Genomic DNA, 17,419 nt, shown 5'->3' with positions numbered 1-17,419 from the left:
GCCATGTTTTGGATTTGGGCTGAAAACAGTGTTGGTAACGCAGGGGTATTGCAGTCACTGCTGAGCAGTGCTCGCACAGAGTCAAGGCCTTTCCTGCCTCTCACCCTGCCCCAGCAGGGACCAGGCTGGGGGGCACAAGAAGCTGGGAGGGGACACAGCCGGGACAGCTGACCCCAGCTGACCCAAGGGATATCCCACACCATATGGCCTCATAGCCCGTGGGAAGGACCCACACTGGAGAAGCTCATGGAGGACTGTCTCCCACGGGAGGGACCCCACACTGGAGGAGAGGAAGAGTGTGAGGAGTCCTCCCCTGAGGAGGAAGGAGCAGCAGAGACAATGTGTGATGAACTCACCGCAAGCCCCATTCCCTGTCCCTCTGCGCGCTTTGGGGGAGGAGGTGGGGAAATTGGGAGTGAAATTGAGCCTGGGAAGAAGGGAGGGGTGGGGGGAAGGTGTTTTGAGATTTGGGTTGTATTTCTCATTACCCTACTCTGATTTGATTGGCAATAAACCGATTTCCCCAAGTCAAGGCTGGTTTGCCCATGATGGTAATTGGTGAGCGGTCTCTCCCTGTCCTTATCTTGACAACGAGCCTTTTGTTATATTTTTCTCTCCCCTGTCTTGCCAAGGAAGGGAGTGATAGAGCAGCTTTGGTGGGCACCTGGTATCATGAAACCCAGACATTGATTACATTAGAGAAATCGTAAAGATTGTTTTATATCCTGTCAATGTGTGATCTCATTAGGATGACTTGATAACTTTGGGTGGAGGTCATGCCATCTGGATTGGCAAGCTGTGTGTGGCAAACCACCAAGTTCTACATACTGTGGTTAGGTCTCTCCAGCTGACTTGGACCTGGCTGCCTCATTCTCTTACGATTTTTGAGATCACCATTCTGAATTTTGTTATCAGTATTCCTTCTTGAAATCCAAGCTACAAACATGACACCATAGTTCAATGTTAACTTTAAATTTACCATAATTCTATAGTTTCTTTGGTTCCTATCTTCACTTTAGTAATTCTGTGTAAAATTTCTAGGTCCTGCTGCCTTGTTTACTACTTCAGACTTTTCTCCCTGCCTTTCAAACAGGAAGCCATTTCATTTTCTGTGCCTCCATCTGGCATAGAGATTTATTCTGAAGGAGCTTTCTGATCCTTTATCACCTGTAATGCATCTTTGCTCCCTTTCAGTTTCATTAAGCTGCTGCTTTTAGAATGTACTGTTATATTAGGAGCAAGCAATTTTCAAACAAATCCATCCGGTCTCTCATTTCTTCACTTAATAGGAAGGATAGAGTAGTGCAGATGGCAGTGATCATTAGGCTTCCTAAAAGACTGGTATAGGTATAATTTCAATTGGGAAAGAAGGTAAGGTAGAGGGTGAACCACAAGGGAATATAAATAAATACTGTGCTTGAGTAGTGGTAGGGTTTCTTCTCCAAGATCCTGTTCTCTAGAGCAAGAATGTAACCGTTATTCATGTCTGTTCTCAAATGGTGCTAAGTTGGTGCTTGCTGTCATTTGACAGGTTTGTACTTTCATTAAGTTTCATGCTAGATTTATTGCAGAGCTTTAGAAATTCCTGGATTTGTCAATAGGAATGGGATGTATTGAGGAAGGTGTCACATTTTGTATGATCTTGTACCTATTGTGTATTTCTTGGATGGGGGTTTTCTGTGCTATACCTCTTGGTAAAATTTTAAAATTTTTTAGAGGAAAAGAAGCACTGTTAGGCACTGAGAGGTCTTGTAATCATTCCTTGTCCTTCATCTTGATATAACTCTCAAGCATAACACCAGATGGATGATCCGTAAAAGGCAGTAGGTAAAAAAATTGCTCTATTACATGACAATTGATAACACTGTATTATAACTCCTTATTTAATAGTGTTTTTTTGCTTTACTGGAATAACTCTCTAGTTCAGGAAGAGCCAAAAAAGACCTTTCTCATTTATTTCACTTGGATGACCTTGAGGAAAGTCAAGTACTTTGGTAAGTGCATTTAAATATGTCTCTTCATTATTTCAGCTGTAATTATTGAACATGCAAACTGGAAGTATTGGTACTTTAATGTATAAGAAGCGCAAAGAAAAGAGACCACATTAGTACAGTGCATTGTTTTATTACTTGCACTGTACTGTACATCAAGTCACAGATGACTTCCTTCCCCCTTTAGAGGTATTTATGTTAATAGACACTGGATATTACATGCATCTTCCTGCACAAGCTCGTAAACATAACTGTCTGAAACATTCTTAACAGTTTATTTTTAAGATCTTTAATGTTTATTGGTATGACTTAAATCATGAAAAGGGACATAATGTATTTGGTAAAATTGCTTTATCATAGTAAGATAGTTATCATAGAGTTTACATCTAGTTTTCCTTCCCAGATTGAACATGTTGCCAATTAAATTGGTTTTCAGTGGTTTTGTAGGAGTAAAATTTGAAAACAGCTCTTTGGGGTTGGGGGTGCTGCCGTTTAACAGAGAAACAATGAGGAAGAACATTTTGTAAAATTCAACTAAATGTAACAAGTCTAGGCTCATCTTGTATCCAGTGGTGCAGTTGGCAAGATGGCCTGGAGGGTACTGTGTAACATTTCAAATGGGGGATCAGGTGAAGTGGAGTCTGTTATCTTACAATTCCTCTCAGATGTATTCTTATTCATAATATTTCCTTTAGATAATAACAATACTATCAAAATGGAAAGTGTTCTCATCTCCCCAGAGAAGCCTCATTTTTATAATACATTGAATTAATTAACATTGTATCCTGTTTGAAAGGAAGGTGGCTTTATTTCAGCTGCAGATATTATGGTCCTCTTGGAACATAATTGTACAAAATGTTTTGCTGCAATAGTCTGTATGTCTGGCTTATGACTGTATGGCGTGAAAGGTACAGAGTTCAGGTCCCCAGTGAACAATCAAGAAGAGAAGAATGTCCTATTTGTTTTATTTTAATTAAAAATAATCACTCTGATTTGTTTTACAAAACAGCAATTTACTTAATGAAGAAAACTCTGCCACTAAAACAGACATATGTCCTGGGGGCTTAAGCTGTTTGGATTTTCAACGTAAGAATGGTCATACTAAGTCAAACCCAAAGTTCTTGTAATCAGTGCTCTGTGTCCAGCAGAGACATGTTTAGGGAGAAATATAGAAGGACAGGACAGGTCCCTTGTATTACTTTCTCAGAGTACTCCAGTACTTCTGCAAGCCTCCAGTCATCTGTGACTTCAGGACTTCTTTTCTGCTTCTCCCTTAGTGTCAACACAGTGTTGTACATTGGGGTCAGCTGAAAACATCCAACTGAATCACTGCAAGAAGTGCACTGTGCCGAGGGACGTGAACAGGTTCTTGATCAATAAACACTCAGTACTTTCCACCATTCACATTCAAAGGAGGTTTTAACTATAATGGTGCTATTCTAAATAAATTGTAAACTTAGTCAGTCAACATCTTTTGGGCTTTGTCTGTTTTGGCATGCTTACTGGGCTTCCATCCCTTTTGGTGAAGCTACTCTGTGGTGATGCAATGCAGTGGACAGTTAGGCCTGGTATCATCATTGACAATTCTTAGGTCATTTTGGGTTCTAGCCACATGTTGGATGACTGTTTGTGCCCAGAACTCATGACCGAGAACTGGAATTTATTAGTCAAAATAACTAATACTGGGAGATCATGTTTGTCTTCCTATTTTGTTTACTCTGCTGTATATAATTACATTGGAAATATGTTTTGAAGAGAGGAAAGATAGAGTTCTAGCCTAGCAGGGACCAAGTCTTCTCTTCGCGTTTGGGCAAGGAAACCATTTACTTATTTTGTTCTTGTCTATTTAGGAGTGTAAAACAGTCAAAGATTTTGTATGCTTTATCATTAGATTATGAAAGATAGTGAGAGCTTTCCCATTTTAAGGTTGGTTTTTTTAATCCATGCTGTTTACATGCTGTGGCAGAGAGCATGCCATCGTTTAACCAACTCCTTGGGCTTGCTGATCATTTCATTCCAGTGTTCTAGTTCTTTGCCGCGGGTGTACATGAAAGGCCCAACTACTACGCGTCCTAGCAGATGCGTTTCTGGGGAAAAAAGAAAGCAGTTAGTGATTAACACCTCTAAGTGTGTCACTGAAATCCTTACAAAAATTAGAATATTAACTTGTATTTCTCTAAGTAATGCATGTTCTGAAAGTTATTTTTAAACAAAAATTTTCATCAAGGAATTCACTCTAGCTTTCAAGTTCCGTAGTTTCTATGTGCTAAGATTCAGCATTAAAAGCGGGCAGAAAGTGGGCGTTTAGTTCAGGCCTACCCTATTGCCTGCACTCTGAACTAGAATCAGTTTAAGGCACACAGAGCTGTATCTGCCCAGCCCCTCTACCTCCAGCGTACTGTGGAAGTGTGCCCTACTTTTGGGCATCAGCAACCTTAGTAGGATTCATATGATGCTCCAGCTTGGGAAAGAATAGAGTTAGTTACTGAGAGAGCTGGGAGTCACAATATGTGTGTTGCCACTGACCACCCTCTCCCAATGAGCAAATTTTTCTTCATGCCTGAACTTTCCAGCTATGGATGGGGAAAATAATTTGAACCTGCCTTACATGAACTTCAGAATGCTTGTAAAGTGTTTGGCTGTCCACAGGTGAAAATGATGAAAGACTCCAGTACTGATCCTAGTTCTTGTCAATCCTCAAAGCCAAAGCACTTGCCCAAAATCTCACCTAAAGGAATTTTTTTAGGAGTGTATGAATCCAAATGAGGGTATTAATGTTTCATTACTGCGATCATATTTGCACTGTAGGGAAGATGTTTTTCTTGTGAGCAGTGAATTCTGACTTGCTTCTCTAAGCAGAACTCCTGGATGGATTCTCTGACAATTAGTAAGAGGTTCAAGCATCAGGTTTTCTGCCAGGGAGCAGGGATGACTGTAATCTCTCTTTCTTCTTTCTCAGTGTTTGAACTGCTGTGATAATTAAAATTCCTATTCCTCTTTCAGATTTGGTTAGGAACAATGAATGGCTTCAAAATTTTGGGGGTTGGGGATTATACACACAAGTGTTCACAGAACATAATTGCATAAGCTTCTTTTCTTAGGATATCAGAATGAAACAAAAGTACAACACCCTGTACTGACAGTGACTAGCCTACAGTTATTTTATTCATGTCTTCCACTAAATGTATCTTTAGCCTCTGAAAGAGACATACACTTACTGCAAATAAGTTGTTCTGCTTTTTAAAGAAACAGCCTGTGAAATACCCCAAACCTTTTATATGTTTTATGATTATTGCTGAAAAGGAATTAGTTCCTCCCATGTTTAAATATCTCTGCAATATGGAAGAGATTTATGGCACCTTAACTGTAATAATTTAAATAGCTTACTTTCTCCCTTGATACTCTGTAGCACAGATAGACTCAGGCTCGCTGTATCCAGCTCTGTCTGATCTGCCTTGAAACTGAAGGTTTCATTGTACACTGGATTGGGAGATCCCAGAACAGCTGCTGTCTTTTTAGTTTTGATGAATTTATTATGGTTCATTAGTGAGACTTTGACATACACACCTTGGAGAAAAAGAAATTCAAGAAGAAAATACATCAGAGGCAGTTGGGAGAAGGCTTAAGGAATTTCTTGCCTTCAGGAGTCAATATTAAGTATAAAATTAGATCATGAATGATTCATGAAACATACATGGCAGAATGGCAATACATAACATTAAGCAGGGAGTACACAAAGTACTTGGGGTGCAGTTTTGCAGCGCGCTTTCCAATTTAAGAGCTGTTAAAAGGAGCAGTCATATTCTTACCCTGCATCCCTTGGTCTTATATTCCTGTGCCTTCCCTTCATCTGATGGAGACTTTTTTGAAGGCTTAGTTTGTTGGGTCAGTAGTTAATTTCGTATATTTGATCCCATGATTGATCCAACACAAGGGAGGCTGTGAGGGAGGAGCCACGCTGTGGAGCTGCAGCCTGCGCTTGGATTGGATATGCTTCAGGGGAACAGATTCTCCTAGTCAAAGAAGAATCCTTAAACAAAAGGTTTTACTAATGACTTTGAGCCCTGTGGTAAGGGATTCTGTAGAAAATTTGAGGAAGAGATCAATGATCTCTGCTTTCTTCCAGAAAATATTACAAAAATTGTGTGTGAGTGTGGGAACAGAACAATAAAAAAATTTTGCTTTGCTTCCTGAAGGGGACCTGTATTGCACTGTGGTCTTACTCAGTAGATTTTTGACAATGAGATCCAAAGTAGCCTGAAATTTTCCATTCCTCCCTACACTTCTACAAAACTTAGTGACAAGCATGTAGAAATTGCATCTTAATTGATGGCTAAAGATTTGTTCTTTTCCAGTGAAGCCGTAATAGATTCCGTGCTGCTAATGTGTTTACTACTCCCTGCTATTCAGTTTAAGGTTCATCTGTATAGCAAAAATGATAAGTGTCAGGACTGAGACAGCATGGACAGACTCCTAATGTCTCCTCGTTATTTCCACAGTTCCCGTAGGCTCTCATTACTGTTTCAGAGGGTGCAGGATTAGCAGAACAGACTTTCTTGTGACAGAGCTGCTACCCGAGTGCTATATATGGAAAGAGTTACTATGTAAACTACTTGCACAAAGTCTGACTTTTCATTACTTTCTTATTACTTCTTAATACATTTAATTCAGTAATTTGAATCTAAAAATAAATTTCTTCTTGCTGTCCTATACTGCATATTTTCCATCAAAGATTAGTGTTGCACTAATCCATGTTAATATAGAAAACTTTTTATTCCAGTTTCTTCAGGATTTACCAGAGAATCTGTGGACCCTAAATCATACTTGAAGGGCATTCAAAGGAAAAAACACTGAGTTTATTTCATTTTCCCTTTTTTTTCTTAGTGATGTGTTCTGGAGAATCACCTTCTGGCAGCTCCTCCTTCCAGAGTGTGCTCATGACTCTTGCTTATTATGATAACCTGAAGTATATCAGCACTAAAATTACATGGCAGATTAATGTACTTCACAACAACCTGCAGGCAGAGACATGATGTATTAAGAAGTGTGTTCTCCTTCCCTTGTAAAGCTATTAGGATGATGCAAAATTAGAACATTTGCTCTTAGTTCATGATGCTGCTTTGTTCATCTGCCACAAACCGGTCATGTTCTTTCTGGGCATCCTTATCTTAGTTATTTGTTTTCTCAAACTAATACATTCTGTAATATCTTTCTCTTTCAACAAGTGCACAGGATTTGATTCTGCTTGTTGGAAACATCTATATTCTCATCATTTTACTGTGCATTTCTTCATTTATGGGTTTCACCCTGAACAGAGCAAATTTATCTCTAACATTATGAATGCAGATTTACTCATTTAGAGGGCATGATTTCTAAAGTTATACGTCCAGGTAACAGCCCACTCAAACCTCAAAAAAACGTTCACAGTTGATGTGTGTATATGGGGAACTAAATGTCTTTTCTTTTTAACTGCTGGGTGTATTTTGTCTTTATACTGTTTAGTTTCAAAGCCCTTCAAAAAAAAATGACTACAGATTCAAAGACAATTTGGTTCTTCCATCGATTTTTGCTTTGAGTGTTTAGATTTTAAACAGCATTTTGAGGTAATCTCTACATTCAACATCTCTGAGGCCAGGGACACATGAGCATGATGTACCAGGAAAACACCCACTGCAGTAAGGGAGAAAAATTATGACTCCGTGCCATGGTCCTTTGAACAAGGGACAGGCTGTCCTAAAATGGGAACCTTTTCCCAGTCCAGTTCTCCCCAGGACAACTGTTCAGCGTAAGTGGTTTTCCTGCAGCCCTTAGCTCTGGGCTTTTGCCTTGAGGCAATTCTGTTAATGTCAATATCCCCTGAAATGCCGCTGCAATCACTAGAATTCTCTGCATTGGAGTGCAGCAAAGGGATGTTGCTCACTGTATTAAAGCAGGAGAAAAAAAATGCTACTGATAACACGAGACGAACCATTTATTTTGAAACAAAACCAAAACGCAGCAGAACTGAGCTATCAAAATCTAATTACCCCAGTAACAAAGTATGGCTTGTTTCCACTCAGATTAAATCACCCAGATGTATATTTGTTCTTTTCAGAGTCACTCAGTGCAAGCCTGGATGGACAGATGAGGAAGGAGCAAATTAAAACAGGAATTCTGGAGCTGATAGCAGAGAGGAAATCACAACTTACTGACAGCATGGCTCTCCTCCTGGAGCTTTAATCCCCTTGCCCTCAGAACCACTACAGTGAGACGGCCCAGGTAGTCATTGTAGCTGAGGGAGAACTGGATATCGCCAGAGTCTGAAGGAGGCTTTGGAAGCAGAAGAACACTTGTCAAATATATCTGAAAAACTCTCTCTTCACACAGACAAAGGGGGGGAGAAAAGCTTCTGCCACACGGAGGCATGTGAGTGAATTGCAATGGCTTTATTCATGCTGTTGTGACACTTGATAGAACCAATTAATCAGCCTTCTTGAACCTTTGAATTCCTATCTCTTCCAGGTGATGCCTATTTCCTTGCCCCTTCTGCTTTTTTCTGTTCTTACTAATCCAAAACAAAGGCAAACAACAAAAGGTGCTCTCTTATGTAGCTGTCCCCTAACTGATGACTGTTTCTGAGCAGCTGGATAATCCCCGTACAACAGCTATGGATCCACAGGTTGGCAAGATGGGAATTTTGATTCCAAATGTTTATCAAATACTTTTACATTTGATGTATTTGATACAGCGTACTTCTACTTCAGCTGTACCCCTCCAAAGCTTTTAAGATGACAGAAGTTCCACAATACCAAGCAGCCTGGTATCACATACCTCCAAGTTTTCTTTCTCCAGATCTCTCCATATGACTAGTTTGTTGTCATCAGTTAATGTTCCATTTTTCAGTGGGAACATAACTTGGCCTAGGAGATGATGCTTCTTCTGTTTATCGACATGATAAACCAAAAACTTCAGAGTCCTTTGGAGCAACATTTTACTGGAAACCTGTACAGGAAAAGGAAGAATATATTAATAATTATAGAACATGTGAGACTTTTCTACTCTAGCATGACTTCAAAGGAAGAATTTTTCAAAGTGTGTTAAAGGTAGGTGGAGATTTCCTTTAATTATTTGAAGTCCACTTTCTTAATTTGCCTAAAGTTTTAGCTATGTGGGAGTCTAAAGATCCAAGCTAAACCAGAGTGAGTTCACTTCAAAAATGTAAAGTTAGCTGGTGGTTTTCCAATGTATATAGATCTAGCGTTATATGATGCATTCACTTCTAGGCACAAGTGTTTAGAAACCTGTAAACATTCATTTTTCAGTTGTCTGAAACACAAATTTTTTTGGTTTTAAAGCTTTTGTCTTGTGATACCTGCTCAAAGCCTCTTGGCATAGGGAGCCAAGCTCGTAGCTTTACAGCACTATACAAATAGTATACCAGACACAGGTATACTAGCCCACTTCCACAGCAAAGAAACTAAAAGCTATGAAAGCATCAGTTCAGTACAGGTTGCTTCTGCACTTATAGAGCTGCTGGGCTGAACTGCTGAGCCACAGTTCAAACTGGAGTTTTCATCATTCCCAGGGCAAGTTCTGGAATCCTCAACTTTGGTGCAGACCACAAGTAAGGTCAGGTCTGGAGCCACAGACTTAAGTAGCCCAGGATCTCCAGAAGCCCCAGTAATAAATCCCATCTCCAGTGGAAATGACTTGTATCTTGGTAGAAGGTTGTAGGAAAATTACTTTTCACAAAACATGTACTGTAGTTTGACAAGTCAATATTTGCAAACAAAAATCTGCTTCATCAAATGGAAAAGTACCTGAAAAACAAAGTTTTCATCAAACTGAGGGTTAAGGGTTTTGCGTTTTGTTTTGGACTGCAAGTAGCTTCTTTCATCAGGCAGCAAGTAGATTTTCACAAATGGACTACAGGAATCGGCAGGAGGCTGCAGCTTTCTGACTTTAATCAAGGAGACGAGGAGCCTTTCTGACTTGTGCTCATATTCTATGGAGAACCAGAGGCGGCCAATGTTGCCTTCAGGAAAATCCGTCTCGCTTTTGTCTTCAGGAAACTTGTACAGCTCTGGGTTAATGGTCCCTACAACATAAGCTCCAGCTTCACAAAATAAAAAACAAGCACCCTCAGGTTAGTCTCAAGACTTTAGCAGGCGCTTTTATAACCACTGCTGTATTAGGGAAATCACACTAATCTCTTTATTAACAATCTGGTTTGCATAAACTTGGTATTTTAATTCCTTTTCCCTCAAATTTGGGGGAGTAGTTGTAGGCTGCACTGCTCTGCTTTTCTTTCTCTTATTCCTATGACTGTACCTTGATAGTTTTGGGTATTTGTTGTTGCAGTCTGCAACTGGTCACTCTGCTCTTTCTGGGGACAGCAATCAGATACTTCCTGAGTTACACTTACACTGCTGTTGTGCCTTTACCAAACACAGAAGGAGAGAGTGCTTTGTCTGCCGTACGTGCAAGGTCCCACAGCAGTGGGACCAGAATGGCTACATTCTGGCCCAATTCCTATATATATAAAGCACATATATAGATACAGTGTTTAGGGCTTGCACTGTCTAACACTGTCTGGTATGCCCCCAATAAATGTGCTTCATAATAAAGTTACCCTTTAAAAGAGTACCCTCAAAGAGTCCCATTTTTGCAATTCCATACCCAAAGAATGAAACGATGAGCGTGGCCCAGGCTGAGGAATCATGTAGGGGTCACTGTCCTCCTGAACCTGTTCTTCGCTCGTCAGGTTAATCCAGTCTCGCCCGTGCAGTGTTGGTGGAACGATGAATGGAACGCTTCGGGATCTGCGCAAGACAACAACAGCTACTGACTCTTCTCGTTTAAATATGGAAACCAAACTTGGTAACAGCAAGTTTACTGTTCTTCTCTTACAATTTTGTAAAAATTCTATGAGATGCATAGGTAGAAAAGATAAATACCCATTTTTTTGCAATTGATTTTATTTGTATAATGCCTAGAGGTCCAGCGAGGGACATCAGATCTTAATTCTTCAGACAGATCCCTCACTTTTTTCCCTTTCTTCTCCTTTACAATTGATCTTGGAAAGGAAAGAAAGAATTAACTGCAGCTGCTTGTTTTAGAGCCCCAAAGCCCTGCAGTAATGAACTTTCTAAGAGAGTCTCCTTTCTGAACTGAAGTCCTGTTGGTTGGTTCTCAGATGCTTCATTATGAGATCACCAAGAATGACTCTGGAACATTGGTCGAATTTGTCTAGGTAACAGATAAAGCTATCCATGCATCAGTTATACTTGAATGTATTATCTCTTTTACATAAATCAGAAATAATCATTGCATTCATAGTTACAGAAAGTATTATTTTCCTAAAGGAACAAAACAGAACATGACTAATGTTTTCATATAATTTAGGGGTCTTGTTTATTTCTGTATGTGCATATATTTAGATCACCCCCTCATTTGAGATTTCATGAGTTGAAATAAATTACCAATAGTGTATGCTTTACAAACAAAACAAAAATATGTACCTTGTGCTTTGTGGTTGAATTTCAGAAGTTGACTGGTCCTGAAAAAAGGCTTTTGCATTTGTTGTTTTGACAGGACTGGTGAGCTTTTCATAAGAAAAGAGGCAGCAAAATTTCTTCCAGAGCAGGTATGCAGTTATTCCAATGAGAACAAATAAAAGGATCCCTCCTATTACTCCCCCAGCAATAGCAACTGCTTGTTCTGTTCAAACATAGAAGCACATAAAGCATCATAGGAGGATCAAAGTTATGTATGTTTTGGGGGTAGACAGGAGTATTAAAGCTGACAAATTGATCTACATTCCAAAATGATTTTTAAATCAAACATTCTGCTCATGTGCACCTTTTTGTGTTTGGTTACAGCATGATGCAAAACCTGAAGATGTTTGACATCAGCAGTGAGAGATTAGAAAGCGTTCAGATATGCTGGCAATGACTGCAATGTAAGAGACTATAGACAAGAAAAAAATCCCAAACCCTAAGAGTTGTTTGGGCTTTTATTTTACATTAGCATAAGCATTTACCTTAGCATGGCAGAAGTGCTAGAGCTTTCATAACAGAAGAAGAAAACCCAGGAGCACCTAATACAAAAGGTACCATTATTTTGGTTTGGTTTGTTCTTCCAACTATTCATCTATGTTGAACTGAGACTAGATGCTGGCACAAGGAACAAAGCGAAGCTCTGGGTTGTTTTCTTTCTAAGGATGCATGTGTTTCCTGATCTTAAGTCAAACTTAAGTATCCGTTAAGCACTGTTTCCTGAATCTTGATTACTTCAGATAAAACCAAATCTTGTGTAATTTGGGGTTTGGTTTTTTTTTCACACTAATAAAATTGAAAACTTAATAAATGTCTTTAATACAAATACGAGGAATTCTGTTGTGAGAATTTCTCACTAGACCAAGGGTAGACAATTGCTAATGGGCTCAGTTCACGTTGTCTCATGTTTGCTGACTATGCTAGAGTGAAAGGCTGGAAAGACCACGTCTGCACTGTACCTTATACCCAGCCTGTCTTGGCCTGCCACTGACTAGTACTGGTGCATTGAGATGTGACTAGGTCTCAGCTGAGAATTGATCCTACCAGAATATCCTCTGTTTGCAAACGAGCCCAAATGGCAGAATTATCTTCCACCCTGCAGCCATGGGAGGCAGCTCAGGATCAGGTGGGTACCGTGTACTGCCAGTTCGTAGCGTCTCCCCTGAAACTGAAGCAACAAAGCGACCGGGCCTTCTCTCAGCTGGTACTGACTTTTTTCCCCTCTTCTCTGCTTTTAGGTAGAGATAACTGTGGTTATGCTTTATTCCTTTCTCCTTTTTATCTGTCTGTGCTTGGTAGATACCTTGCAGTTAGCTACCTCTGTACACTGGTACAAGTAAATAAAGACAATACAAGCACAAAATAATCAGTCAACACTACTAGTAGTTTTGAATAAGAATTCAGAACTAATTTGACACAGTTCATTGATTAGAGCTATAAAGAGTATAGGAAGTGAGTTGCAAATACATGTATTACTGATCTTTTTTGCTGTTGCCATGTTGCAATGAGTGATATGAAATGTCCTTCAGCCACAGAACACTTATGTAAATACCTTGTGCTATAAAATTAGCCTGGCCATAGTGCCTCAAAGGCCTTTATCTGATCCTATCGCATTTTTCTGCCTTTGGTACAGGCATAGGAGCCAACTTATTTTTGCAGCTCCCCTCCAGGTGTGCTCCCTGCAGGAATTGGCTGGCTGCTTCCCCATGAGTCATATAACCACTCATGGCTCCCAGCACCATGGAGCAGCCACCCTGCTCACAGCTGTACCGCACAACAGGCATTTTCCTGTCCTTGCAACTGGTAGGTGGGCTGAATAGGCTTCAGCACTTAGCCAGGCTATTAGTACAATAGTATTAGTACAAGACTCATTCTGAGGAACCGGGAGACAAGTACCTATTTGGTATGTGTTAATAGTCATACAGAGACAAGTCTGGTTGTGCTACACTGGTAACTGAGTTTTCTTTCATAAGAATGCACAGTATGAGGAAATGTGTAACAAATGCAGTCCTGAGCATGGAAATTCTGTGTGTGTGTTCCCCTTAGTTTTGTAGGGCGTGCTCAAGTAATGTCTTCAGTCAGCTTGCCATTTTATTACAGCTTAGAAGGCCAGATGCAGAAAAAATGCTTTAGTTTAATGCCCATGAACATAATAGAAACTAATGGTTCACTTCATACAGGTGTACTATCAACAATAAAAATGTTTATATGGCTGGTGGTTTTACTGTCTGACAGAGGTATCTTAAAGGTTAACATTTCAAGCAGCTCAACAGGACTCTGTTTAACTTGTCCCCTCCATTCCCAAGCCTTTAACGCTCTCGGCAGCAGTCCCGCATTCCCCCATACCCAGTTTGTCACCATTTACCATTCGGGACAGTAAGCTCAGGTGCACTGTAATGCAACATACAGTACAGTACAGCAGCTGTGCACCGATTTTGGAGTAAGAGAATGAGTTTCCAATCTCTCCACTAATAAGTTTAACGAACTGAATTTGTTCACTGCAGAGTGATGTTAAATATTTATGACCCACCCACTGCCATTGGCTCAAGTTCTGCTGTTTTATTTTTACACAGTGGTAGGCGTAAAGAAAAGTTTTACCTACTTCAGCAAAGCTACCTCTGATTTACTGAGGGTAAGGAGAATTTGGCTCGCTTTTAGTCCATCTTATCTGATTAGATCAGCAACAGAACCAGCAGCTTAGGGCACAATGTAGCACTAGTCACAAAATTGACCATTGAGATAAGTTAAATCCATTGTGTGTTAAATCCAGGGGGGAAATATGTATCTTTTTAAATAACTACCTGCCATGATGAGAAACTGATGTATTGTATTCTGCTGTGGTACAGGATCATGGCAGCTGGAGATGGAAGAGACCTGTTGGACCGCTTGGTCTCCAAGGGGCCTGTGCTGGGGGACTGTCCACCGTTAGAAGGTACCAGGTTTATCCTAGCGCAGGGCAATGTTGGTGGTCGTCATCTGTCTCCTTCGGGACCCGATCCCCTTTTTGCTTAGTGTCTGACGATACGCTTTTAACTGGCTTTGCTTAAACTCGGCAGTAAGCCTTTCGGAGTTACGACCAGGCAGTTCTCCATCACAAGCTTTAACCCCGGTATAAGTTCTCAGCTTTATCAACATTATCAGTACAGGCATACGCAGAGCATAAACCAAATTGTTTGGGGTGGGGGGTAAAGCCTTTGCCCTGCGGTGCCCGCCTGACAGAGCCGAGCGAAGGGCGGGGGGCCCGGCGGGCTGCAGGCTTTTCCTCAGCGGCTCCAGGAGGGGGTCGGCTGGCTTTACGGCCCCGGACTTCGGGGGCAGCTTTGACTTCATTTCTCACCCCACAACTTTGGGGAAGCAATAGCGGGGGGGGGGGGGTCCGGGGGTCCCGTGCCGGGAGGTGCCGAGCCGAGCCTGCCCGCCCGCCCTCCCTCCCTCCCCCCCGGCCCCGGCACTTACCGGCCATGGCTGCTCGGGGCGCTGGGGCTCCTGCGGTCCCGCCGGCGGAGCCGTCCCATCGCAGCCCCCCGGGCCCGCCTGGCCGCCTCTGGCAGGCGGCGGCTGCCCCCGCCCCTCCCGCCCCCCCCCCCCCCCCCCCCGCTGCCGGGCGGGCGGCCCCGGCCCGGCCCCGCAGCCTCACGGAGCTCCGGCAGCGGGAGGGAGGGAGAGCCGGCTGCGGCAGGGAGAGCCGCCGGTTCCCGCCGGGAAAGGAAGGGAAGGAGGCGTTGGGAAGCGGGCCCGGCCTCAGCGGGGCTCCCGCGGCCCGGGCGGGGGGAGGCCCTTGTGCCGCCGCCGCCCCCGGAGCAGCCCGGGCGCCGCTGCCTGTGCCAGAGAGCTTCCACGACGAGAACTGTGCGTGGGAAAAGGCTCTGATGTTCGTAGCTTAGTGCTGAAATCCGTGGGCAAGAAATTAGCGTGCGCTCGGTCCAAACTTGGGACAAAACGCATAAGCGCGAAGGAACACAGAAAAAGGCTCCTTAGGCAATTGCAGTCACCGCTTTTTCCTACTTGTACTCACAAACGTAATGATCTTTAACCTCTTGCATGTGTACTAAGTATAACCGAGCAGATCTTAACAAACAAAATTATTCATGCCTCGTTCAGAAACAAAAGTATTCACCTTCACTACTTTTTGCTAATGCTTGCTGCTTTCTCAGTCAGTATGACAAGAATCCGTACCTTAAATTTAACAACTGTTTCTTTTGGGCACGCTTGTTCTGTTCACAGCTATTGCATGCCTTCGCACAGTGCCGTTTAGTCTGAAAACCAAAGACATGCGTGGGAATTAAACCGGTAGGATTCTAATGAAACATCTTCCATTTCTGTGGACTCTTCCAATTCTTTTAATTGCGTTTAAAATGTCCGGCTGTAGATGTAGCATGGTTAGCTTTTTCTATTCATTTTTGAGTCCTCTGTGAGTAAGAAAGTATTAAGATCATTTTTACTTTAAAAAGAAAAAGCTTCATGTATTTCAGTTTTGCAGTCTTTATATAGTTAGCTATTAAGTAAATATTGCATAGTCGATGCTTTTGCTATTCTTACTTCTACACTGAATTAGTAGTAATATTGAAGTATAGGGCTTTTTCCCAGTAGTTTTGCACTTGTCAGCATAGTCTCTATAAGCAAATTTGAGACAACTGGAAGTTTTGAGTTGCTTGGCAAGACCAACATCTGTCTGCTTCCTATTAGAGTGTTCTCACTTGAGCTCACTTTTGTGTCTGCGTGAGGAGGGGTAAAGTTGCTTTAGACATCTGACTGCTTTGCAGAAGGCTACTGGCCAGTTAAAAGGGCCCTGGCCCGATGCGCCATCTCCCATGCAAGCCGCGCTGCTCGCGGGGGAGTGTTAATTTTGCTTCTGTGCTGTACCACAAACTTCTCGTTCTCTAGACTTTCTGTGCTGAGTTCTAGCACCAGTTGGAAACCAAAATAAATACAGGACCTGAGGAACACAATTATACCCACCTTTATCTCTGATTATTAACCTCTTTCCTAGCCCTAATTCTCTACAGGCTCCTTGTTTCATCCTATACATCACCACACTTGAAGGAACTAAAACTAATTAATATAAACCAAACACGCAAATACCGCTTGCCGCATGTCTGAATGCTTCTGCTTCCAGCACGTAGTACAGGAGAGCCCAGGAGCAACAGGGGAAGGATATTTCTCTGCGTTCTCTGTGTGTCTGGTGATGGCCCTGACTGCTTCCAGCCAGAAGCTGGTATGTTTTCCTATATTGTTTTAAAAGCCCAGCTCTAAGTTTGAATATAAGATATTGATCTGCCCACGTTCACATGGGGAAACTCCATGTACTACTACTAACTCCACTATTGTATCAGAGAGAACTCTGGAAATGTCCTAAGAGACTGCCTGCCTAGGTTTGGGCATCGTAACAGGTCTGTTCATTTCAAGTATATAGCATTGCCTTAACAAATACATATTCTGCACATTCCGGCCTTGACCAGGATTGATTCACACTCTGCCTCTCAGTTGATGCCTTGAATATTTATTCAGTTGTGTTTCTCACCTGCTGGATTTGAAAAATAATTTTGTTTTCTCAGAGAAATTATCTCTGGAACAGCTGAGAGCAAGCTGAGAGTTTAATGTTTTGTGAACCTAGATGTTGTACTATGAGTATTCTAAGTTTCTGGTGCATTTTTTGTAACATAACGTGTATGCATTTTTCAGTGTGCTTCTTACAGTAAAACCTTGGCCTTTAAAAGCTCACAGAAAAATTCCATTTGTAACTACAAAATTATATTTACCGTACTTCAGGATCATCACCAAGTCATCCTAGTTTAGAATACAGGGTAAAGCATTCTCCCAACTTTTTAACGATTTTTGTAGCATTAGCAACAAAAGTAAGGAGTTAGGCCCCCAAATACTAATATGTATTTC

General features: G+C 41.6%; 1 protein-coding gene across 1 annotated transcript; it reads right to left on the bottom strand.

Moving 5' to 3' along the window:
- Window positions 1-3,941: 3,941 nt before the first annotated feature.
- Window positions 3,942-14,990, bottom strand: LOC104033289 (synaptotagmin-15). The gene is made up of 8 exons (XM_075717931.1): window positions 14,984-14,990; window positions 11,492-11,690; window positions 10,650-10,792; window positions 9,791-10,086; window positions 8,802-8,972; window positions 8,180-8,300; window positions 5,379-5,558; window positions 3,942-4,078 (listed from the first exon to the last, which is right to left on the bottom strand). The coding sequence occupies exons 1-8, from the start codon at window positions 14,988-14,990 to the stop codon at window positions 3,942-3,944; spliced, it is 1,254 nt and encodes a 417-aa protein (XP_075574046.1).
- Window positions 14,991-17,419: the final 2,429 nt, after the last annotated feature.

Source organism: Pelecanus crispus, chromosome 10 (assembly GCF_030463565.1).
Source record: "Pelecanus crispus isolate bPelCri1 chromosome 10, bPelCri1.pri, whole genome shotgun sequence".
Lineage (NCBI taxonomy): Eukaryota > Metazoa > Chordata > Aves > Pelecaniformes > Pelecanidae > Pelecanus > Pelecanus crispus.
The sequence above is the reverse complement of the archived record's forward strand: the minus strand, read 5'-3'. Positions and strand labels throughout refer to the sequence as shown.

What these genes read in the sequence shown, in the direction of transcription:
- LOC104033289 (XM_075717931.1), bottom strand. An exon ending in CTCATCGTTTCATTCTTTGG is followed by an intron (nt 10,087 to 10,649) that starts GTATGGAATTGC and finishes TATTTTGTGAAG; the next exon opens with CTGGAGCTTATGTTGTAGGG. An exon ending in ACAGAGTATCAAGGGAGAAA is followed by an intron (nt 4,079 to 5,378) that starts GTAAGCTATTTA and finishes TTTTTTCCCCAG; the next exon opens with AAACGCATCTGCTAGGACGC.